The sequence below is a fragment of the Suillus subaureus genome (assembly GCF_016647635.1).
Source record: "Suillus subaureus strain MN1 chromosome Unknown BJ212scaffold_7, whole genome shotgun sequence".
NCBI lineage: Eukaryota > Fungi > Basidiomycota > Agaricomycetes > Boletales > Suillaceae > Suillus > Suillus subaureus.
The window spans coordinates 170,924-194,142 of NW_024538563.1; the positions used below are offsets into that span (position 1 = coordinate 170,924).

Here is a 23,219-nt window from a genome sequence, read left to right on the forward strand (position 1 = left end):
AAAATAATTGCATTCAAATTATGCGCTCACCTTGCGAAGTAAAACACATGGCTTTTTATCAACACTGTGAACCAGACCCCGATGGCCGATCCCGTCCATTGTCGTTGCAATTCATGAAAGGCAATCCGGATCGCAAGACATAATATGAGGATTTCCCATATAATGCCAAGTATCCAACTATCGGGTATTAAAGTTATTTTACCTTTCCAAATGCAATGATGGGTGTCAAAGAGGATGGACTCCTCTGTAATCCGTCCCATGAGCATGCTACATGGTCATTCATCCGTAATTAAAACTTACCCCCCAAGATATGGCTATTTTCTATAGCGCCCATCACTGCGAAGGCGATTGTGATAGCCACGAAGATTATAACGAGAAAGATGATCATCTTCCTGGATTGATACATGGCATGTAGCCGAGTGATGATGATGACTTGCGTTGTATTTCAATCGAGTCAGTACCACTGAGCCGAGGTGCTGCCAGCAGCTGCGTAGCTCACCATCCAGCATGGCATTCACAACGAGGCCTGTACAACTATGTGCGATGATGATAACAGTGCCTAAAAACTCAGTTATTGATGATTCTCGATGCTTCAATCAAACTCACAGCTGTTGCGGTCAATATATATCGACTCGAAGAGCTGAACAACATCACTCACCCCTGCGTAGGAATACAGTTAGTTGGATGTGGATGGCAGAACTCGGTATAGAATACGCACCATATCTGTCAGTGAGACTGATGGGTAATTTGCTGCATCCCGGCGGTCAGAGAGCGAACAATGTAAGTGATAAGACATACGCAGAATGCCCATGCTGATTGTGAGAGGTAGTTGATTAGTATCGCGCCAACGTGTACATGGCCTTGCAAACATACACAGAAGACGAGATTCCAATGAGGCGCACCTAAATTGTTTGAAGTCAGCACAACTTTCTGACTGCGGGTATCAAAAATAGACGTACACTGATATACAAGACAGTCATGAATGACCAGCGTTGCCTCTACACCGAATCAATGTATTATCCGTTTTGTTTCTGATTCTACTCACCCAGACCAGTTCAAACTACACAACCATTATTAGTGAGATGGTTCCTACGATAATGACATCGACCTACTTACCTCTTGTCCAAATGTCAGTGGTGGAGACAATGATTGGGATGTCATGGATTTCCTCGATAAGGACCATCTTGCTCACCCCAGTCGTATACCACTGCAGTCAAGGATGCAACTACGGTCGATGATAAGAATGAAACATTACAAACATCGATATGCTCTCCACAAACCTGCTAAATAGCTGGAAAGATGATTTCCATTGATCAGCAACCACGGACTTGGATCGTTTGATACCAGTGTCATATCTAAGGTTTTTTTTGTGTGGCAGTGAACGGCGAACTCGGTGGAGGCACAACGAGAACCTCTGCTAGATATACCACAATCCAGCGCTTTTACCACTAAAATTTATACGCAGATGTGAAACGAATGGGTATCCATCTTGATCGATTGTGAGTATTTCTGTAAGTATGACATAAAGTAGAACGGGGAGTCACCTCATGGTACTTGGTTGAATCAAACTTTGTAGGTTGTGGTTCTGCACAGCAATACACGCGCGGACCATCCTAAAACGGATTTCAACCGCTTGTTTTCAGCGCCAAATTTCTCAAAAAGGCTATCGGAACGTGATGGGCCAGGTAACAACGATGAGGTCATGATGCTACCCTGAGAGCGCCTTGGATGAATAGGTTCCTTCACTGCCCTGTATAACGTCGAAGTTCTCTCGACCCAGTTCACTTGCACATACTTGCATTGCTTTGACGTTGGCTCGCTGATGCAATAGCGAATCCGTGTCAAGAGGGAAGCCCAGAAAGCTGTAAGTGTCTGCTTCGAAGTGAGCTCTTGCGGACGAGAAGGAGTGAGCGATACAGCCAAGAGCCCAAGGCACTCCAGGTCAGTAATGCACTGCCACCGTAGCTGGGCAGCCTTCGATCATCACCTTGGCCACTAGGCGTTACTAGATAGCCCTTCACCATGATATATCGATGGCTTGATCGTCTCGTACCTGTGAACCACTGAATTGCAGTGTTTAGTCCTTCCAGGCCTAGTATTAGCAAGATTTGTATAAATGATCCCTTCAGGGCGAGTTAATAACCTCGTGTGAGTGACAAAAGGTCTTTCAATTCTAGTATCTGGAAACAGAAAGACCATTCATCACTCACACACATTTGACAGTTCAATTATGTCGCCGGATTTCTACCGATGCTCCAAGTAGAAAGACATTGAAGGTTTTTCAGCGCTTCAGATCTATCTGTCGCAATGTTCCACGTACGCGATAATCACTGACATTTCCTTTCCCTAGCTTCGGTCAGGTACTGGTGATTCTCAGTTTGGGCGACGATTTGAACCCGCCATCACCAGTAGCTCCAGTTGCTGCAGTATCACGATGGAACTGGAGCAACAGGTGGTGACCCGAACATGAGCCGTCGAAATTCACCGATTCGGAATGAGTTACTGAGCCCTTTGTGTAGAAAAGTAATAGACTCCTCATGTTCGAGACCGAATCCTAACGCGCGCCGAGGCCCAATTTGAAAGTGAGTTCGCAAACATGACGACAGTGTGTGAAAATTAAATATGGTGTGAAGCTGGTTACACCGCCACGGTCCATGGGCCCCACCCAGCCCTTTCGGTGTTCGCGCTTCTTGGTCACTACTCAACCGCAGCTTTCATGACAGAGCGCGCCGATACCCTCCATGCATCAAGAGCAGACGTCTGGTACCTCAAGGAAATCGCGTTTGGAAGCGCGGAAACAAAGCGAAGATTAAAGATCATAACGCAGAATTTCAATGGGTGCGTGTCTTGTAATTATATTGGTGCTGCGGCATGTGCTTTAGGCTCCGCATACTTATTTGTGCCATATAAATTTTATTGTTGCTCAACAGACCGTGTTCGTTCATTGCTATTTGTGAGTATTGTTGTTGCTCTGACGGAGGATCGACGCTGAGGTACCGCGTTGTGCTGTGTAGGCAATATTCTGATACTCCGAGGACAGATTGAAGTCCTGCCATATGAGCGGGGAACGGTGTCATACGAATTCCTTGCGCAGCTCGTAGGAGAGTATCTCCTCATGAGCTGTCCGGATATTGATGTCTCTGCTGCACTCTCGATCATGCCTAGCACCACCAGTACGCACCACTTCTTTCTAACTAGTAATTAGTGAAGCTAATATGCCGTTAGAGGGCCTCGATCTCAACCCTGTCTTCACAGGCGCCACGTCATTTCGACCTGCAGGGGAAGGTGGGGAGCTGAAGTTGTTCGAGCAGGCAGGGATAGAACTCGTGCATGGGTGGCTTGTTGACCCTGACAGCGAGGAGTTCAGGGTGTTGCAGCATGTACGTGATTACGATACTACAGTAACACTTATTGCGGATGCGGATCACATCACGAGGGGACGGTTGTTGAGTGGGGATGTGTGGGGTGAAGGAGAGGCAGGGAGTAGTAGCCAAGCGGGGAGCGGGCCGAGTGGCTATGCGGGCCCGAGTAGTGCTAGTGATAATTATTCGGAGAAAGATAGAGAGAAGATCGAACATGGTATGATTAAATTTGTTATGTGAGATTTATTGCTTATGAGTTTTTTTTAGCGCTGGTGGCACAGGCGTTCTTGGATAGTACCAAGTCTCAATTGACGTATCATGGGCTGTTTCAGCTTGCGTCTACGTTACAGCCTGGGTCACTTGTTGCGCTGTTCCGAAATTCGCACCTTTCTGTGCTGCATAAACGGGAGGGAGAGGACTCGTCACTTTACAGTTTGGTCACGGATCATGTGTTCCTGCAAGAACCATCGGTGATATGGGAGCGTCTAGAAGATGTCGACGGGGTTGGGTCGACGTTTGTGGACTCGGCATTTGTTCGTTCGACACCTGTGGGGGGCGATTTTGCTGGACACACGGCGGAAAGCGCATTGCATGCTCTAGAGATGGAAGGAAACCCCGAGTAAGTTTATGAGATTTTTTCCAAGATGAATTACTGAGATGCAAGTTATACAGTGTGATATTAGCACGGCAACTACAAGCGGAAGAAGACGCGCGATCACATGAGATATATAAGCGGAGACAGCAGCAGCAGGAGATTCGACAGAAGGAAGAGGAGCGGAAACGGAAGAACGAGGATAGTGCTAGTAGGAAAAGCAAGAAGATGAAAGACAAGTGTGTTATAATGTAGAATGCTATACCGAATAATTTGGGCTATCATTATATGTATTGCCATGTCATATGCGTGTGAGTGAAACACGGTTGCAACCAATAGATTGGATTATAATCAGTGATGCAGATATCAAAATCATGATGTGGAATGGGAAACAATGCCACAAGAACAACAATCACAAACAAGGAACGGTCTCAGTCATCGTTCGCCTGTGCAGTGCAACCACAAGCCCCATCCACTCATCCTTACATTCCTTCCTTTCTATCCCTCGAGCTCATCGCCGAACACAGCGAGCACGAACAAAGTATTCATCACTTGTTCCGATTAATCACTTTCAACAGCATTCACAACACTCGTCGTCATCGACTCGCATCATGCGCGAATCAAACCATGCTTTTCCCGCACAGAATAGGGCTTGCGTTTGCATCACCTCCCAATGTTACGATAGACGAGGTTAGTTCATTTAAATTCTATATGATTTTTTGGTTATAAGTTTATTTCAGGTCTCGATACATCTTCGCCACTCCCGCTATTCACCTCCTTACACCATCTCACATATCTAACTTCAACTTCAGCCCGAATACGCGAGATCATGACAATGGACGGCGCAATCGAACGTCTTATGCGCATTCTTTATGACTACTGCTTATGTCCTCCTCCGCCAGAGAACCCTGGTTACATTTACGGTCTTTCTCCTCCAAACTCGCGCCCCCAAAAGCTTGTCCCAACAATCAACCCTGCAAGTTACGATAAGCACGCCGCCTATCGATTTAGCTTGGCTCTTCAGAGTATAGTTAACATCGGTATAAGAGGCAGCGAGCCAATCCGGAGTCGCATCGTCCAGGCTGGCGCCCTCGAAGTAGTCGGTTGTATCCTCGAGTCATGGTTAGCTCATAAAGGGTTTGCCATCGGGCCTAGTTCGAGCGCATCCGGTTTACCTCGTGAGTCTCGCGAGCATCGCCTCGCCCGTCGGGCCGCACTCCAGGAACAAAGACAACGAGAAGAGGCTACCCAGCTCCATCGTGCACTCCAACGTCAAATCGCCGTTGATGCGGCTAACCGCACAGAATTCATGACATCCCGTATTGATCCAATCCAAGATGTCTGTCTTTGTGTTGCGTGTCATCTCCTTACTGATCCCTCTTCAGGATACAATAATGGCCGATATCGGTACCGAACCTTCCTATTCGAATATTTCTGTGCATCTGGACCAGACGCCCGCCCCTGTCCAAGTGCAAATAGCTGCGCGCGAACGACCTTATTACACCCGCCACTCCTCATCCTCATCTCATGAGGCAGATACTTCTGCCGAAACATCTATTAATCCCACACCTCAAGGTACGGAAACACCGACTGTAACTGTCCTAGTCAATGCTCGTGAGCGCAGCGGTACCATAATTGCTCGCCGTGCTTGGGACGATCCTGTAATCCCACCTGCCACAATGCGTGCAAGGGCTCATCGCGTCCGCCCTACTACTGCGTCACCTGACGAATCGACCGACAATTCAAGACCTGAGACAGAAACTGAGGATGATGGTGACCCAGATGTCGATATGTCGCAGGACACTGATGATAGTGCGGCTCCCCCTGTCTCGGCACCCCGTGTACGCCAGCCTTCACGATCGATGACTCTCACTCAGCGTCCGCGCCGCACTGTGGGTATAGTCTCAGACGCAGTCCCAGGACCTGCACCTCTCCAAGTAAATGCGGACGCGCATATTATCATTCACCATGGGCAGGGTGGAGATGGGATGGCAGTGGGTGTGGAGGACGGTATCGTATCATTGGAGCCGAATGATGATTTTGCTATGGGTGCACCTCCTGGTGCACCAGGAGCCATGGATGAGACAATCCCCGCGCGAGGTCTCCGTGGAGTCGATGTCCCTTTGGCTGATCGGAGAGTTCGCACTGCCCCAGATGCAACGCCCCGTGCCACGGCTGTTCCCCTTCCCGCGGCCCCTGTTCTGCCGAATGCCCCGCATAGCGAGGAACCTGCCCGCGAGGGTGCAGCCGCAAATCGAGGAGAGCACCCTACCCCGACCGCCACCATGCACACAGTGCGCACCTCGAGCCATCACCACCACCGCGATCCCGACCAAGGTCCGTTCAGGGACGAAGACGTGCTTTTTAGTCTCCAGCTCCTCGCTTATCTTAGCAAGTATCCGCATGTGCGGCAGGCATTTTATAAGCAACGCCCATCATTCCACCCTGCGGCTGGTAATCATAGTCCTCATCCTCAACAGCAACCTGTCGCTGGACCCAGTGGAACACGGAATATCCCCGCTCCTGTCCCTCCACCTACACCACCAGCGAAAGAACAATATGGGTTCTTTCGCGCGCTTGCATCTGCGACTGCACGGGGCAAGGAGAAAGAGAAGGCGCCACTTACTACCCCGGTACTACCCCACCGTATGACGAATGTATTTTCTCTCGTAGAGCGGTTTACTTTCCGCCCCAGCATGACGGAGAACGAGCTGCCCAACCCGCCACCAAAGCTTCCTCCGGAAATATCCTACTGGGCGGGTGTGATCATGCGAAATGCGTGTCGGAAGGACGATAGTCGGGGCGGAATACGGCAATGTGCGAACAGTGAGTTATCTTTCTCCTACCAGCGAATTGATGTTGAGTGAGTATAGTGCTGTGCGGGCGCTGGGAGACCTATCCACGAGAGTTTGCGAAATGCAGACGATGCCGAAAAGCAAAATATTGTGGCAAGGAGTGTCAGAGCACTGCATGGAGCGAAGGGCACCGGTTCTGGTGTAGTGTGAAGGAAGGAGATGAAGCTGAGGAGCCTACGGAGCATCAACACGGTACGGATCATGGTCATGGGGATGGAGAGACCCCTGCGTCTGTTGCTGCTGCTGAAGCCGCCCAGGCGCGCGCGGAGAGAAGAGCCGAGAGGGAACGACAATTACGGGAGCGGGAACGGATGGGAGGTACGATTGCTGCTAATCATATCGTTCAGCAACATATGTTGCACCCGCCTGTGAATCCTCCACCTGTTGCAGCCCAATTGACTGTGCGACCTCGCGGTGCTGTTCTTCCTCCCACCAATCATCCTCAGCCTGTTATTCCTCAGCCACGACGAGGGAGTCCATCGGGATCTGGATTTGGAACGATACAAAATCGAAGGAGGGCTGAGACAGTCTCTGGAGTTGTGGATACGGGTGTGATTAGGGAGACAAGGATGATGCTTGTGCATAATAGATGGCAGCCCGCTAGGAGACGTGGTGAGGAAGTCCGGGAGGATGAGGGGCGTGGGCAGGAGACGTGGGATTTGACGCCTCCGGGTGGTGATGATATGGTTCTGGGGTGAAGGGCACGATGCACGGCTCACAGACGCTTACACGTGTAGATTTACGTGTCTCACCGCCTACACAAGCGCGTTACTCCCTTGTGCACCCACCACGCGCGACCCTGCCCGCAACGCTCATTACCCCCTAAATAATTGTCTGTCTTCCTTTTGTCCATCATTAGTGCATACATATATACATAGTACATACATACCTGCATCACGAGCGCTACGCACGTACGACTCTCCAGCGATTGTCACGATCAATGTTTAACCAGGTACTACTACTTTCGTCTGAATCTACTATTATATTTTTTTGTCTGCTTGGCATTACATCATAGAGTTACATCTCATCAGTAGTAGAGGTGGAGAGTTTTTTTTTTCGCGAGCCAGATGTGTTAAATTTTCGTGAGGGAGACTGGAGAAAATTTTGTTTCTGATGTTTTCGGCGATGTTCCAAGACGCGTCGCGTCCATGAGACCACGTGGCTGGTGAGAAGATGTTTGCCTGGACCAAATAAAACGGCCTAAAACTCGGGAAAGTTCTGTGTGCACAACTTTTTCTTCAGCTTTGCCCACCCGCTTCGTCTTCAGCTTTCTATTTAAACCATGGTGAGCGAGGGCGAGGAGATGCGATACGAGTCTATGCAGGTGCTAATAGTCGGTGTGTCCAGGCTGCCCAGGCAACGTTCAAGAGCATCAAAGCTGTGATTCCTCTGCTCGACCGTGTGTTGGTCCAACGATTCAAGCCTGAAACAGTGCGCATCGAAAAGTTATGACGTGTTTTATACATTCTAAAATTGCTTGTGCGGTGTTGTGGTGGAGTAGAAAACAGCCTCTGGGATTTTCCTACCCTCGTCTTCGACCACTACGCCCTTACCCGAAGCTACTGTAATTGCCGTGGGCCCTGGAGCGCCTAACAAGGAAGGGAATGTTGTTCCTACTCAGGTCAAGGCTGGGGACCGGGTGTTGCTTCCTGGTTGGGGAGGGAACTCGATTAAAGTAGGAGATGAGGTCGGTTTTTATCCTAGTGGATTGGTGGCATTTTTGCTGATTGTTTGCAGGAATACTACTTGTTCAAGGATGCAGAGATCCTTGCGAAGATCCAGGAGTGATTGGGGTGGCACTGCCGTGCAAGTTACGCAGCATTATATACGCTAATCCTTTTGAATTGACGCACTATCGCAATATATCTGGATGTATCCCCGCTCAATCTTAGTTCCGAGGTTATTGTGAAATGCGGTAGAGGTGAGTTTCTCGGCAAATGTTGTGATAGGTGGGTTTTGGGGACTTTACATAGGGACGCTAGGCACACCCCTTAACGCGTGTCGACTCATGGTTGTTTTTTATGTATGAAAGGTTCGGGCACGGTATCGGGCTTCGAAACACATGCAGCACGGAAGCGCCTAGTTACATCGCCGGCCGATTGCTGGTGGCATAGCTTTTTTTGGACACTAAACCAGCTGCTAGACTAGATTAGCCCTGGACTGGGACCGGATGATTAATATTGCGTAATGGTTTTTAGTAGTAAAATGCGTTCGTGCCGGATGCCTGCACTCCAAATCAAGGTTTGTCCTAGCCTTTGCGATAAACACGCTTAGTAGTACCGTTGCTTTGCGGTGATGCCAACGTCCTATAAAACTCAGATGTATCTCCTGGATCACCACGCTAGGCTCTTGCATTCCCGTCCCTCCCCTGCACCGTTCGGAATCACGAAAAGTAATGTCCAAGGAACTTAACCTGGCCACACCTTCTGGCAAGGAACTTGGCCGTTCACTGAGTAACATCGAGACGGTAAAGGACCATGACGCCCAGCGTAGTCGTTTGCGCTCCATTTTTATAGTCATCACTTGTACCGCTGCAATGGTTGTTAATGTGAGCATCCATCATACCTTTGTTCGCAGATCCTTGGTGACATCTCTTTTAAATTGTAGATATCTAATACCACCTCTGTTTCGATTTCACTTCCAACAATCGAGAAGGACCTAGCTATTGAGGAAGAACAGCTTCAGTGGCTCGTATCCGCCTATTCTCTCAGTTCTGTATGTTCTATTTTTGCCTATTTTAATATGACGGCTCACCTCGTGTCAGGGTTGCCTTCTCCTGTTTTTTGGAAGATTGGCGGATCTTTATGGACGAAAAAAGGCATTCATGGTTGGTACTCTCTGTCAGATTGCCTTTTCTCTCGGTTGTGGCTTTGCAAAAGGTTGGCGTGCCTTCCGTCCGTTCCCGTGTTCCGTCCACTCACGATGTAATCCCAGATGGTCTTACTCTCGCTGTCCTCCGTGGCTTCCAAGGTGTTGGAGGCGCCGCTACAATACCGTCCTCAGTAAGTTCTCCCGAGATATTTTTGATCCAAAAATGCTCACTCACTTTCTCAGCTTGGTATCCTAGCCCATGCGTTCCCTCCGTCAAGAGCACGTTCAATAGCATTCGCTACCTTTGCAGCGGGTGCTCCTGTGGGTGGCGCATTTGGCACGATCATCGGCGGTGTCCTGACTCAACTCACCTCGTGCGTCATGATTACCGATACACGCTGTACTATTTCTCATGCTGTCACACAGATCACATTGGCGCGCTGTATTTTATATGGCTGCGGCAACTTCAGCCGTAATTGGAGTTTCGGGTCTAATTTCATTCGATGCTGACGTTCCCTCATCGGAACTTGTCAAACGTGTCGACTGGATCGGCGCTTCGCTCGTCACAATTGGCTTGGTTTTGATTGTATTCGTACTTGGTCAAGGAGAAATCGCCTCCGACGGCTGGAAAACCCCTTGTAAGAATGTCACCGGACCATGCCGATCATTGGCTAAAACTTTCAACAGATATTATCGTGCTCCTTATTCTCGGAGTTATCATGGTTGGACTATTCTTGGCTTGGGAGTGGAGGCTAGAACAAATCATTGACGACGATCCATCAAGAGCGACATCTATGTGGACGCCACCACCACTCATGAGGCTCTCGCTCTGGAGTCGGGCCAAGGGCCGGATGGCCGTTGTCCTTGTCATCGCGTTCTTAAATTGGAGTGCTTTCATTGGCTGGAGCTTCTGGGTTCAGGTATGTTCCGGTTCCACCACCCAAGGGAACGATATCGCTGACTCCGTTTTCTAGTTGTATTATCAGAACTACCTGCTATTGACACCGGTGAACACTATGATCCGATTCATTCCCATGTTCGTTGTCGGTTGTTTATGCAACTTTTTCGTGGCGATGGTCGTTGCCAAATTGCCCTTGGTCATCTTTGTAGGCAAGTGCCTATGTGCAGAATATTAACATGTGAAACTAACTTGTGGTCCAGTCAGCGGAACTCTCTTGACAGCAACGGCCGCCATCTTATTTGCCCTAATTGACCCGTCTGCAACATACTGGGCCTTCGGCTTCCCATCCACGGTTCTTATCGTGTTCGGCGCCGACTTCGTATACTCCTCCGGTACAATTTTCATTGCCAAAACCTCGCTCCCACATGAACACAGCGTGGCTGGAGCGCTATTCCAAACTATGACACAGGCAAGTCCCCGTGAAACAACCAACGCTGTCCTATACTAAACTGCTATATTTTTGGTTAGATCGGCACCGCATTCGGTCTAACTATAACCACAATTGTGTTCAACACTGTGGTTGATAGGGAATCTGCCAAACTCGGCGTCACTGTAAACTCCAGCGGCACCAATGCGCCCATGTCTGCACAACTCGTGGGGTATAAAGATGCGCAATGGACCTCTGCCGCGTTTGCCCTTATGGGTGAGTACTGTGAATTTGTCTTGTGTTGAGAGCGGATCATTGATGGTTACTGTGATTATAGCCGCGCTGCTGGCAGCGCTTTTCCTCCGCACTGTTGGTATCGTCGGACACAACAAGGTCATTAGGCATGTTGATTCCGATCAGACCATGGCTGCGCATGCTGTGTCTAACGACGCTGTGATACCGGCTATGTCCAACTAAGCAAGACATCGACATTCTAACGGACGGTACTTATGCCATCACGAACTCGTATATGCCACCCTTTGCATTTATTCCATTGCACCTCGCACGTTTCGGGATTCACAGGAACCCGCCAATCCAAATTCAACATCCTTAACATTAATCGTATCGACAATAGTTACCGTACCCACGCATGCCGTCGTTTTGACTCTGGCATTGCATGTTTTCGTTTCTGTCATACGTGTTCGAGAATCCACAGGAACTCACAAGTCTAAATTCAACATTTATTATTGGTCTCCCTATATATGTAGTCAGTAGTTTTCGCACCCACCCACGCCATCATTTCGACTCCTAGGCATTGCATGTTTTCGTTTGTCGTTTCTTCTACGTGTAAAGCGTTACCCTTTGGATTTTACTCGGCATGTTATACTGGTAGTGGTACTGTAACAATGTCGTGATCATCGGATAATTTATAGATGCAAGGTTGAACGTTGAAACGATGGAAGTTTGAGGAGGAATGGTTGTTCCTCCTCTTGGCTATGCTATGGGAGACTAGTTAATGATCATGCACAGCCTAGTGTTGTGGGTAGAAGTCTGCCATTCTGCCGGCCGGCTTGGCAGAATCCGGCAGAATGTCAAACTACAGGGGATCGCAGCGAAAGGGATTCTAATACCCCTCTTCACCTTATATGGCCCTCGATCAACTCAGAGCAACTGCACTTCCTTACCTGTAGAGTAGGAAGCCTCGCAGTCAGCGCTGACAGACATCCTTTGAAGGCACTAGCAGTCACCCTCTTATCTATTGTTCCCCATGCTGCCGACGCCGAACACCTCTAGAATCTCAGATATGGGTAGCACTCAGTCTCCGAAGCGCTGCAATCTCACGGTAGACACATTTGAAGCACTGGCAAAGATTTGAGCAAATCTTCGTTACCAGTCACCAGAAGGCCGATTCGTCGACGTCATGCGCACACGCACACCAGTGCCCAGCCAGGCATCAATTTTGCGTGGGCACCACCACTCGCGCCTCAGACTCGGAACATCGATGACTGTCCGATCTTGCAAGTCCTGAATCCATATCACTTGATGAGATCGATGCAGTATTTGCACTATTGGAATTTGGAACACGAGAAAGAAGCCATGGAGCGAGCGCTGGATGATGGAAACGAAGCGTTGGAGGGCCAAGTTTATGATTTTGCAGAATTAAAGCATGTTGACCGAGGTCTTCGGTAGTACCGAAATCTGTTGACGATGAGATCATGGTAGTTCATCATAGCGCCTTGATAATTTTGCCAAGTGGCAGTGGCAGTTCTGCCACTTCTGCCCGTTGTACCGGCACGATTGTCCGCAAATAATTCTGCCCCCAGCACTATGCACAGCGCACGGCATTTCTCGTGGGCTTTCTTTTGTATCGGTCCAACCGTCCATATAGTTGATCTACGGTACGCCGGCCCTGAATGGTTAAAGGCTTATAAGTGCTTAAGCATCGACTCCGAGGTATCGACACAATGCTTCTGAAGTTCTTTCCACAAGTAATCGCACGATATAAGTGATCATCAACGGATTTCCACCACAGGAAGACCGTTAATTTACGGGTGATCAGTTCTTGAATGTTTTTCTGGCCCTAGCGAACAAGTGTTTCGACAAAGGTCCGCGGAAAGCATAGCCTAGGGGTGGAATGGACTTGGCAAAATGGTAGAAGTTAGAACCAGAAAATATATCCACAGAGACGCCTGTACTTTCGAGCCTCGATCAAGTACGTATGTCAACCTCTTCAATATCGAGTCAAGTCAATTGATATGACACCGTTGTCAGGGCATGTGTAACGATTCGCTTAGGTCTGAGGGGTGTTAAGGGGTGTACTAAGGTGAAGAATCAAACTGTGTTGACGAGATTTGACTAGAATTCTCTTTTTTTTTTACAGCTGTTTGCAAAAAGGTTGACAGTAGCGACATTTTGAGAAAGAACAAAACAAATAAATAATAGCCACATACATAGGGTCAAATAACACGCGCATATACTTACTTGCAGACGCTTGACGCAATGTATGCCTCCCGTTTCGCGTCAGAGCTTGAGGATCCGCCAGAACGTGCATTCCGAATCTCCGACGCAAGCAAGAATGTCTTCGAGTGCAAGGTGTTGATGCTTGTGAAGATTAATTGCGGCTAGTCGTGACTGATTTTCCGATACATGATGGTCAATTTGTGATGTATGTATGTGGCTATTAATCTATTATTTATTTGTTTTGTTCTTTTCTCAAAATGTCGCTACTGTCAACCTTTTTGCAAACAGCTGTAAATAAAAATAAAAATACTGACTTTTGCCGTATGTGGATGGTTATCATACTGTAGGGACGTCGACTTCACTCTCTTCGCGTGAGTTCTGCCAACGTTAGCCAGGCACAACGCCCGGTTGGGCGGGTCTCCCGGATTCTGCCAACAACACTACCAGCACATAAGAAAACTTCACTTTGGTTATATATCCGGTTGCGGCCCATGCATGATGAATATCAAACTATCCTGCCCCGAGCCTTACACTCTCAAGTTTCCAGGAAACGCGAGAAGTAATGTCTCAGGAGCTTACTCATTCACCAATCCATCAAGATCTCAACCTCGAGAAGGCTAAGCACTATGATTCAGACTCGGATGTACAGCGCAGTCTTTTGCGCTCTGTCTTTATCATCGTGACCTGCACCGCTGCAATGGTGGTCAATGTATGCCTTCATCGTAATCATATTCCGCGACATTTTTTTCATGATGGCTTGCTATTCGTTATTAATCACAGACCGCTAACGCCAGTTCTGTCTCTATCTCGCTCCCAAGTATTCAAAGGGACCTAAATGTCAAGGAAGACCAGCTGCAGTGGCTCGTATCTGCCTATTCGCTCAGTTCGGTGCGTCATTGTCTCTCTTCATCTTTCTGCGTCTCGGCTTACTTCCCACTTAGGGCTGCCTTCTCTTGTTCTTTGGCAGATTGGCGGATATCTATGGTCAGAAACAGGCGTTTATGGTCGGTACTCTCTGTCAAGTCGCGTTTTCTCTTGGTGCTGGCTTTGCACAGAGTGAGTGCTACTTATCTGTTAGTCAGTTCTATCCATTTACATTGTCATCACAGGTGGTAGTACCCTCGTCGTTTTGCGCGCCTTCCAAGGCCTTGGTGCTGCTGCTACAATACCGTCTTCAGTGAGTATTTTGTATATTTTACATACTTTGAACTAGAATTCTCATGCAGTTTCTCAGCTCGGTATCCTGGCGCATGCATTCCCTCCGTCTAAAATGCGTTCAATAGCTTTCGCAACATTTGCAGCCGGTGCCCCTGTCGGTGGCGCATTCGGCATGATCGTCGGCGGTGTCCTCACACAAATATCCTCGTACGTCATAAGTTGTTTCTGCAATGCTGAATTTTTGATGCCCTCATAAAGGACACATTGGCGCTCCTCATTCTATTTGGTTGCAGTGATGTCTGCTCTAACGGGTATTTCCAGTATGATTTCATTCGACGCAGATGTGACTTCGACGGAGGCTGTCGACTGGATCGGCGCTTCCCTCGTCACCATTGGTCTGGTCCTGCTTGTATTTGTACTTGGTCAAGGAGAAGTTGCTTCTCAAGGCTGGAAAACTCCATGTAAGACTTTTTCTGTGTCACGTATTGCTAAATTTCATAATCATTGCTAGACATCATTATCCTTCTAATTGTCGGGATTATCATGGTTTTGCTGTTCTTGCTTTGGGAGCGATACTTGGAGCAAGTTATAGATGATCCATCAAGCACAACGTCCGCATGGACACCACCGCCATTGATGAGGCTCTCGCTTTGGACGCGAGCAAAGGGCCGGATGGCTGTTATTCTCGCCATTGCATTCCTGAATTCCTGTGCGTTCGTTAGCTGGAGATTTTGGGTTCAGGTACTCCATGATTTACTGCCAGGAGGAACGAGGACGCTGACTACGCTCTGTTCAAGTTGTATTATCAGAACTACCTTTTGCTCACACCTATGCAAACTATGCTCCGGTTCATTCCAATGTTCATCGTCGGCTGTTTGTGCAACGTTTTGGTTGCAATGTTTGTTGGCAAATTGCCTTTGGTCGTCTTTGCAGGTATGGCTCTGCGAGGAGTATTGTAACATGTAACGCTGACTTGTCTTGCCATCCAGTCAGCGGAACGTTACTGACAGCATCTGCCGCTATCCTGTTTGCGCTGATTGACCCGACCGTGACGTATTGGGCATTTGCCTTCCCATCCACGGTTCTTGTCGTGTTCGGCGCTGATTTTATGTACTCCGCTGGTACAATTTTCATCGCCAAGATCGCGCTCCCACATGAGCGCAGCGTGGCTGGAGCTCTGTTTCAAACTATGACACAGGCAAGTGGCGTTTAATCAACTGATACTGTCCTGTTCTAATGTCAATTGATTTGTGATAGCTCGGCACTGCGATCGGACTTGCTTTATCTACGCTTGTGTTCAACATCGTAGTTAAAAACGAGTCTGCTGATGTTGGCGTTACTGTCAACTCTGCTGGCACCAACGCGCCCCATTTCGCACAGCTTAAGGGTTATAGATCTGCGCAATGGAGCTGCGCTTCATTTGCACTTGTGGGTGAGTGCTGCGAATTCGGCCTGCGTTGAGAGTGCTTTGTTGACGATTTGTTTTGTCACGGTGATTAGCTGCGCTGCTGGCAACGCTTTTCCTCCACGGTGCTGGGATTGTTGGAGACAAGAAGACTATCAGGCATATTGATAGTGATGAGACAATAGCCGTGCGGTTTGAATCCAAGAAGGGCTAGATACACTCATTTTTCAACATATCTAACAATTGACACATGGTCCCACCCCCTCCACTCTCTACTCTATCGTACCCTCGTTCCAGAAGCTCTATACTGCCTACACTCCTTTTTAGCATTACATTTTTGTGTTCTTGCCCATATAGCGTCACCCTGTTTCTCTTGATCTTGAATGTTCCATACTACATACACCCCTTTCTAGCCTTATATATTTTTCTGTCCTTATCTATAGAACGTTATCCCTGTTTCTCTCAATCTTGCATGGCATATATAATTTCAAGTGTCGTGGTTTCTTGCGATGATGTAGCTGAGTGAAGACTGTCGTCTGCTTAGTCACACTGTCATACCAAAAGGCCTGAGTGATACTGAAAGCTATCGCAGACAGACTCTAGTAAGCCAGTATGCTTACAGATGATCAACTCATCCAACGTACAGTAGTTGCATTCCTAATTCTTTCCCCCCATCATACATTCCACGACAAGGCATCAACATACAGGTATCTCCGTTCCATCGCACGTGGAATGGAATGCAGTGTTCTTTGACACTCGCGCCTTCTTTTGATGTCATGCGGATAAATATGTCGACTAAACTTCTGAGCCATGAGCTCGATAGATCACCTACGTACCCTGGACTGATACATTTTTTTTAGATATAAGGTGTACTACAATAGTTTTGGGATGTCGGAACCGAGTCTCAGGCTGGACTCAGGACAGCAATCAGGCACGCCATGAGCCTATCTATAGCCTGGCGGTGTACCATGACTTCAGGTTCAAGCTTCCGACTGGCATCGTCGACGTTGAATGGTGTTCCAACTCGAATGTGTGGCGCGTTGTTTTATCCAGTGGATTGCCTATGACTCGGAAACATGATTCCTGGCATTGTGAGCCTCTTTGGTTTCGTAGAGTTCATATATATAGGGTTTGGGACAATGGTGACTGGTGGTACGTCATATGATCAGGGACATGCTTATGCATCGCTGATGGACCATGGATCATATTTCCCATTTCCCGACTCCCAAGCCTGTGACTCAGGCTCGCGCGGCTGGGATCATGTTCATTTCGACCGGAGCGCGCACGCCACAGAAGTTCACGCCCATGGTCATGAGCACGCTCGACCAACTTCAGCGAATAATAAACTTCAGGGCGGCATCTCAAGTTAAAAGGTACATAGAACGAAATTCGACATCACCCAACAGAGGTTGACCGGTCACCTGTGCAATGAATACTACGGCTGCTTAATTTGGATGACCTTATTGTCAAGCGGAATCATCACACGATATAATAATATCTCATATGCATTCGCTATTGCTCGCCAACCTATTGTCTACGTCAATGGAATCTCCAATGGCAGTGGGCGCGTGGCAAGTCTAAGTCGAACAGTGATATTTTGGTGACAACTAGGACGGAACATACGGGATTTTACAAAGTTCTCTCAATGGTGAAACTGATGCAGTAGAAAGGTATATAAGTGCCTCGAAAATGCGATGTCCATCAGCTCAACCAATATTCAATTGTCGTTCGCCAGCAGTTTATCTAACTGCCATATCTCATACAACACCTTCGGCCACTCGTGAAAGTCACCCTAGTCTTTTCCAAGCAATGGACTCATTCTCAAACATCCTCGCTATGCTGTCCGCTTCAAAGGCTGACGATGAGAGGAGTCCTGCATCGTCGACACCGGTTGAAGAGGATTCGACGTCAGGAACCACCGGGAATGCTTACTGTGTCATTGCATGAACGCGATGCACACCATCTCAGTCATATACGAACGTAAGTGGAGACAGTTGTTTAATTCGCGGAACGATTGCTTACCGTCATTTGTTGCGGTTCCAAACATTGCTCCTTGTAAATAGGACGGTGCCCTCTATAGCGTTTAAGCTACGGCAGGTTTAATGAGCGACACCACTTCACTTTACTTGTCATGACAATACATTTCGTTCAGCATGCTTCGTTCTTCATTAACCATTTTTCGGTCTTCGTTCACCATTTTTGTTGTATTATTTCGTCGGGTTCTGGGTATCTTGGATATAGGTACAGGAGATACTGCTGTGACTGTTGGGTATTCTGGGTAACGCACATATATAATTATCTGTGGCGCCTGGAGAGAATAAACAATGTTATTACCTATTATGACCCACTACTGGTGATACCTTTGCGCATGTGTCAGGTTGACAAAATCGCTCGAGGAAAATCAAAAGACACAAACAACCATTTACAAGCATTCCATCCATGTTGGCTATTGTCTCTGTATTCGTTGCTCATGGTGAAATTGAATTCGACGTGCTAGACTTGAAGTGTTCAAGGGCATTGTGCAGGGTGAACGTCATGAGCGTGATGCTGCAGTCCGCAGACGTGTGCCATCAATTCGTCACGGTGGTGTAATTCAGCAAGCCAAGTTGGGTGCATGCCGCGCAAGGCCTGATCGATCGATCACTGTGAGCAATTATGAGAACAATCGAAGGGAGCTGAACAATGCAGTCGTTCCAACCCGTTACACTCGTCAATCCACACCACACACCATTGTGGTGCATGCACGTTAAGTGTGTCATAAACTCCACCTCTCCTGCGTAGGACGACCTTCAATGGATTAATCTTGATTTGAGCACACAGCGAACACGTGTGCATTGTCAATTTCGATGCTCGCGAGTTTGTCGTCTTGATCTCCGTCATCACGAACAATTCACCCCGGATATTCTATGTACTTCTGTACGTGGTGCAAGGCGGCATTGCACCAGAAGACCAGAGGAATAGTAATGTGGCGCGTGTACGCCATGGGGTGTTGGTTGATGTCGTTGATCGAAGCTAAGGGAAAGAAGAGTAAGAAAGAAGAGAGATCTTACTCGTGAGGGACTCCGTAAGAATCTAGGAGCATCGGGATAGATTCCTTTCCTAGCACCAGAAAGTGTTGGTCAGCTGGCAAACCAAGAAGAAACTTTAATTTGACAATCACAAAGCCATGAAGGAACCGTTTCGAGCCGTATTCGATTGGCAACAGGCACTACGAACGTATATTTCGAAGAGAGCGATTAGATGATAGAAGAATGGTTTTTTGCGAGAACCGCGGTGGTTTGTTCAAGTTTGGCCACTTGTTGGCATCTGTTGGATACGCAAGGCGTTGTTAAACACGTTTACAGTGTAGCCTCCGACTTGCTTATTCCTGGCATGTTTTGTAATCGAATTAAACGTTTCTCTTGGACTGCGCAGGTTTCAAACCTGCAGATGACAGGGTTTTCTCTCTCTCGGAACACACTTTGACATTCGCTCATGGATGGTTTCGTCGGCCTTTTATCTTACAGCAGTTTGCGAAACTAATGGCACTGGCGTGTTGTGGGAAAATCACGATTGAGATTTGGGACTTAGTTTTTTTTTACCATTCTGTGTTACATAATGCCGCATCACACGGAGATCTTCATTTTGTTCTTTGGTGATTTTACGGAGCTTTTTGAGGGAAACGCCCGCACGATGGAGCTCACGGTGGATGGTGGTGTAGTGGAGTGCAATGAAGCGGTTGCATAACATGAGTCGAGTGATCTCGTCGAGAAACCAATCTGGCCGGTGGTGGACCAGTTCCACGAGGTACTGAACATCCTCAAGATTCAGCTTCCTCGGACGACCTGTGAATTCACCCCGTGGTTTGACTACATCGCCGGTGTGCTGATAGAGCTTTCGGATGCGGAAGAATGTGCATCTCGAGAAGCCGACGCAATCAAGGATTTCACGAAGACTAAGGATATCTTGCTCATACAGGCGAATGGCAGCGAGTTTGACGTCGGATGAGATCTTTCGGTTGACCATACTAGGTGTATTGTTGTCCGACGTGGTGCAATTGTTTGAATTTTTCTCTAAGTCTCAAAACGGTGAAAATTTTCAAAGTCCCAAATCCTCAATTATGATTTTCCCACAACATGCCAGTGCCATTATATACGCACACAGCTGTAACTCGTGTTAGCCAAATGGTTACCGCAACAGAATTAAAATCTGTGCCTCTTGGACTGTGCAGGATCGAAACCTGCCGAATGACAGGTTTTTTTCTATCAGAATACACCTTCACATTGACTCTTGGGTGGTTTCCACCTTAACTAGGCCCACTCATTGCGCCGAAACCTCCTTTTTATGTGATCATTAGTCTGTCCATGAAAAGGAATTCACTTTACACCCCGTGAGCGTCGTATCAGAAACATGAAATTTATTTCCGAGGTGCGTATGTGCCAAGTTACAACCTAGACGAGGCGATGAATATCTGCATTCTGGTCCCTCAGTGGACATTCTTTCAGATGTGGTTTGCACACCCATGCAGGGAAAGAAGAATGACGTAGACGTTGCTGCGATGTGGCAGCTTGACAGAGCTGTCTACTTCTTCCGTTGTTACCGATCACCAAGAGACCGAGACTTTCTGCATGATCTCAGCTTGCCGCTGTGTACAAATGTACGTATCCGTTGGCAACAACTTATGCCAGTAGTGATATAGCAAGAAATTGGTTTGCCACAGACTGTTCTCTTTAAATATAAGTACTTTGGAACACCGAATAATACCTCGACGAAACTTCGAACGGATGTCTCCTTCCTGCAGAGCACCCAGCAAACATTTCCCGTCCTAGACAGTACTCATGCGGATAAATGTGTCGACTGAACTTCTGAGCCATGAGCTCGATAGATCGAGTTGCAACAATTCGTGTGAGAGATTCACTACGTTCCCTTAACTGATACATTTTTTATAGATATAAGGTGTATTATGATAGCTTTGGGATGTCCGAACCAAGTCTGGACTCAGGACGGCAATCAGGCACGCCATGAGCCTATCTATAGCCTGGCGGTGACCCACGACTTGTGCTTCCGACTGGTATCGTCAACGTCAAATGGTGTTCCAACTCGAACATATAGCGCGTTGTTTTATTCAGTGGATTGCCTATGAAACATGTGCATGATTCCTGGCATTGCGAGCTTCTGTGGTTTCGTAGAGTTCATATATATATAGGGTTCGGGACAATGGCGCAGCCTGGTGGTACGTCATATGATCAGAGACATGCTTATACATCGCTGATGGACCATGGATCATATTTCCCATTTCCCGACTCCCAAGCCTGTGACTCAGACTCGCGCGGCTGGGATCATGTTCATTTCGACCGGAGCGCACACGCCACAGAAGTTCACGCCCCTGGTCGAGAGCATAGTCGACCAACTTCAGCGAACAATAAACTTCAGGACGGCATCTCAACTTACAAGGTACGTGGAATAAAAATTCGTCATCACCCAACGGAGGTTGACCGGTCACCTCTGCAATGAATACTATGGTTGCCTGATTTGGATGACCTTATTGTCAAGCCCCTCCCCCTACCCATCGGAATTGTCACACGATATAGTAATATCTCATATACATTCACTATTGCTCGCCAACCTATTGTCTACGTCAATGGAATCTCCAATGGCGGCGGGCGCGTGGCAAGTCTAAGTCGAACAGTGATATTTTGGTGACAATTAGGACGGAACATACGGGATTTTACAAAGTTCCCTTAATGGTGAAATCATTGCAGTAAAAAGGTATATAAGCGCCTCGAAAATGCGATGTCTACCAACTCAACCAACATTCAGTTGTCGTTCGCCAGCAGTTCATCCAACTGCCATCTCTCATACAACACCTTCGACCACTCGTAAAAGTCGCACCCTAGTCTTTTCCAAGCAATGGACTCATTCTCAAACATCCTCGCTATGCTGTCCGCTTCAAAGGCCGACGATGAGAGGAGTCCTGCATCATCAACACCAGTTGAAGAGGAGTCGTCATCAAGCTCCGGAGGTTGTTACTGTGTCATTGCGTGAACGCGATGCACACTATCTCAGTCATATGCAAAAGTAAGTGGGGACAGTTGTTTAATCCGCGGAACGATTACTTATCGTCATTTGTTGCAGCTCCAGACACTGCTCCTTGTAAATAGGACAGTGCAATACCCTCTATAGCGTTTAAGCTACTGCAGGCTTAATGAACGACACCACTTCACTTTACTTGTCATGACAGTTTCGTTCAGCATGCTTCGTTCTTCGTCAACCATTTTTCGATCTTCGTTCACCATTCTTGTTGTATTATTTCGTCGGGTTCTGTGTATCTTGGATATAAGTACAGGAGATACTGTTGAGACTGTCGGATATGCTGGGTAACGCGCATATATAATTATCTGTGGCTCCTAGAGAGAATGAACAATGTTTACCTATTATGACCTCCTGCTTGTTATACCTTGTGCATGTGTCAGGTTGACACAATCGCTCAAGGAAAATCAAAAGACACAAATAACCATTTACAAGCATTCCATCCATGTTGGTTGTTGTCTCCGTATTCGTTGCTCGTGGTGAAATTGAATGTGACGTACTAGACTTGAAGTATTCAAGGGCTTCGTGCAGGGTGAACGTCATAAGCGTAATGCTGCAGTCCGCAGACGTGTGTCATCAATTCGTCACGGTGGTGTAATTCAGCAAACCAAGTTGGGTGCATGCTGCGCAAGGCCTGATCGATCGATCACCGTGAGCAATTATGAGAACAATGGAAAGGAGCTGAACAATGCAGTCGTTCCAACCCGTTACACTCGTCAATCCACATTATGCACCATTGTGGTGCATACACGGTTAAATTTGTCATAAATTCCACCTCTCCTGCGTAGGACGACCTTCGAAGGATTAATCTTGATCCGAGCACACAGCGAACGCGTGCAGTGTCAATTTGAATGCTCACGTCTTGATCACCATCTTCACAAGCAATTCGCCCCGGAGATACTGTATACCTCTGTACGTGGCGCGATGCGATATTGCCGGAAAACAACATCAGGAGCTACGAGGAGCAATGTGGCGCGTGAATACCATGAGGTGTTGATTTGTGTCGTTGATCGAGGCTCAGGGTAAGACTCCAATTGGCAACAGGCACCACGAACCTATATTTCGAAGAGAGGCGATTAGATGATAGATGAATGGTTTTTTGTGAGAACCGCGATGGTTTGTTCAAGTTTGTTCATTTGTTGGCATCTGTTGAATATGCAAGGCGTTGTTAAACACGTT

At 47.6% G+C, this 23,219-nt stretch overlaps 6 protein-coding genes across 6 annotated transcripts; 5 read left to right on the forward strand and 1 right to left on the reverse strand.

Annotated features, from left to right (window-relative positions):
• Positions 1–2,716: 2,716 nt before the first annotated feature.
• On the forward strand, positions 2,717–4,209 carry BJ212DRAFT_1265931 (uncharacterized protein; the record flags this gene model as incomplete). Its single annotated transcript, XM_041330525.1, has 6 exons — positions 2,717–2,838; positions 2,931–2,953; positions 3,015–3,173; positions 3,226–3,579; positions 3,630–3,981; positions 4,020–4,209. The coding sequence occupies 6 exons, from the start codon at positions 2,717–2,719 to the stop codon at positions 4,207–4,209; spliced, it is 1,200 nt and encodes a 399-aa protein (XP_041195928.1).
• Positions 4,210–4,343: 134 nt separating this feature from the next.
• BJ212DRAFT_1335966 (uncharacterized protein) lies at positions 4,344–7,958 on the forward strand. Its single transcript, XM_041334928.1, has 4 exons — positions 4,344–4,644; positions 4,695–5,293; positions 5,340–6,780; positions 6,828–7,958. The coding sequence occupies exons 1-4, from the start codon at positions 4,566–4,568 to the stop codon at positions 7,505–7,507; spliced, it is 2,799 nt and encodes a 932-aa protein (XP_041195929.1). The 5' UTR covers positions 4,344–4,565; the 3' UTR covers positions 7,508–7,958.
• A 133-nt stretch (positions 7,959–8,091) lies between these two features.
• BJ212DRAFT_1297360 (chaperonin 10-like protein) lies at positions 8,092–8,597 on the forward strand (the record flags this gene model as incomplete). The annotated part of the gene is made up of 4 exons (XM_041332577.1): positions 8,092–8,094; positions 8,157–8,240; positions 8,311–8,496; positions 8,547–8,597. The coding sequence occupies 4 exons, from the start codon at positions 8,092–8,094 to the stop codon at positions 8,595–8,597; spliced, it is 324 nt and encodes a 107-aa protein (XP_041195930.1).
• A 238-nt stretch (positions 8,598–8,835) lies between these two features.
• On the forward strand, positions 8,836–11,425 carry BJ212DRAFT_1549953 (major facilitator superfamily domain-containing protein; the record flags this gene model as incomplete). Its single annotated transcript, XM_041341900.1, has 11 exons — positions 8,836–9,357; positions 9,417–9,524; positions 9,574–9,688; positions 9,744–9,811; positions 9,864–9,994; positions 10,047–10,258; positions 10,308–10,540; positions 10,595–10,734; positions 10,786–11,017; positions 11,050–11,224; positions 11,286–11,425. Exons 1-11 carry the CDS (start codon positions 9,205–9,207, stop codon positions 11,423–11,425), a joined length of 1,707 nt encoding a protein of 568 aa, XP_041195931.1. The 5' UTR covers positions 8,836–9,204.
• A 2,329-nt stretch (positions 11,426–13,754) lies between these two features.
• BJ212DRAFT_965131 (major facilitator superfamily domain-containing protein) lies at positions 13,755–16,497 on the forward strand. The gene is made up of 11 exons (XM_041344467.1): positions 13,755–14,117; positions 14,189–14,296; positions 14,350–14,464; positions 14,518–14,585; positions 14,643–14,773; positions 14,825–15,027; positions 15,078–15,307; positions 15,364–15,499; positions 15,556–15,764; positions 15,824–15,998; positions 16,067–16,497. The coding sequence occupies exons 1-11, from the start codon at positions 13,971–13,973 to the stop codon at positions 16,183–16,185; spliced, it is 1,641 nt and encodes a 546-aa protein (XP_041195932.1). The 5' UTR covers positions 13,755–13,970; the 3' UTR covers positions 16,186–16,497.
• Positions 16,498–18,516: 2,019 nt separating this feature from the next.
• Positions 18,517–19,333, reverse strand: BJ212DRAFT_1336003 (uncharacterized protein). Its single transcript, XM_041334929.1, has 5 exons — positions 19,166–19,333; positions 19,032–19,035; positions 18,866–18,995; positions 18,670–18,744; positions 18,517–18,614 (listed from the first exon to the last, which is right to left on the reverse strand). Exons 3-5 carry the CDS (start codon positions 18,952–18,954, stop codon positions 18,542–18,544), a joined length of 237 nt encoding a protein of 78 aa, XP_041195933.1. The 5' UTR covers positions 18,955–18,995; positions 19,032–19,035; positions 19,166–19,333; the 3' UTR covers positions 18,517–18,541.
• Between the last annotated feature and the right edge of the window lie 3,886 nt (positions 19,334–23,219).

Coding starts and splice junctions, on each gene's coding strand:
- BJ212DRAFT_1335966 (XM_041334928.1), top strand. CDS start 4,566: ATGCGCGAATCAAACCATGCTTTTCCCGCACAGAATAGGGCTTGCGTT. Junction 5,294..5,339: donor GTATTGATCCAATCCAAGAT/GTCTGTCTTTGT, acceptor ATCCCTCTTCAG/GATACAATAATGGCCGATAT. Junction 6,781..6,827: donor AATACGGCAATGTGCGAACA/GTGAGTTATCTT, acceptor GAGTGAGTATAG/TGCTGTGCGGGCGCTGGGAG.
- BJ212DRAFT_965131 (XM_041344467.1), top strand. CDS start 13,971: ATGTCTCAGGAGCTTACTCATTCACCAATCCATCAAGATCTCAACCTC. Junction 14,297..14,349: donor CTGCCTATTCGCTCAGTTCG/GTGCGTCATTGT, acceptor CTTCCCACTTAG/GGCTGCCTTCTCTTGTTCTT. Junction 14,586..14,642: donor CTGCTACAATACCGTCTTCA/GTGAGTATTTTG, acceptor GCAGTTTCTCAG/CTCGGTATCCTGGCGCATGC.
- BJ212DRAFT_1336003 (XM_041334929.1), bottom strand. CDS start 18,954: ATGGCGTACACGCGCCACATTACTATTCCTCTGGTCTTCTGGTGCAAT. Junction 18,745..18,865: donor AAGTACATAGAATATCCGGG/GTGAATTGTTCG, acceptor CGTCCTACGCAG/GAGAGGTGGAGTTTATGACA. Junction 18,615..18,669: donor TGGATTGACGAGTGTAACGG/GTTGGAACGACT, acceptor AATTGCTCACAG/TGATCGATCGATCAGGCCTT.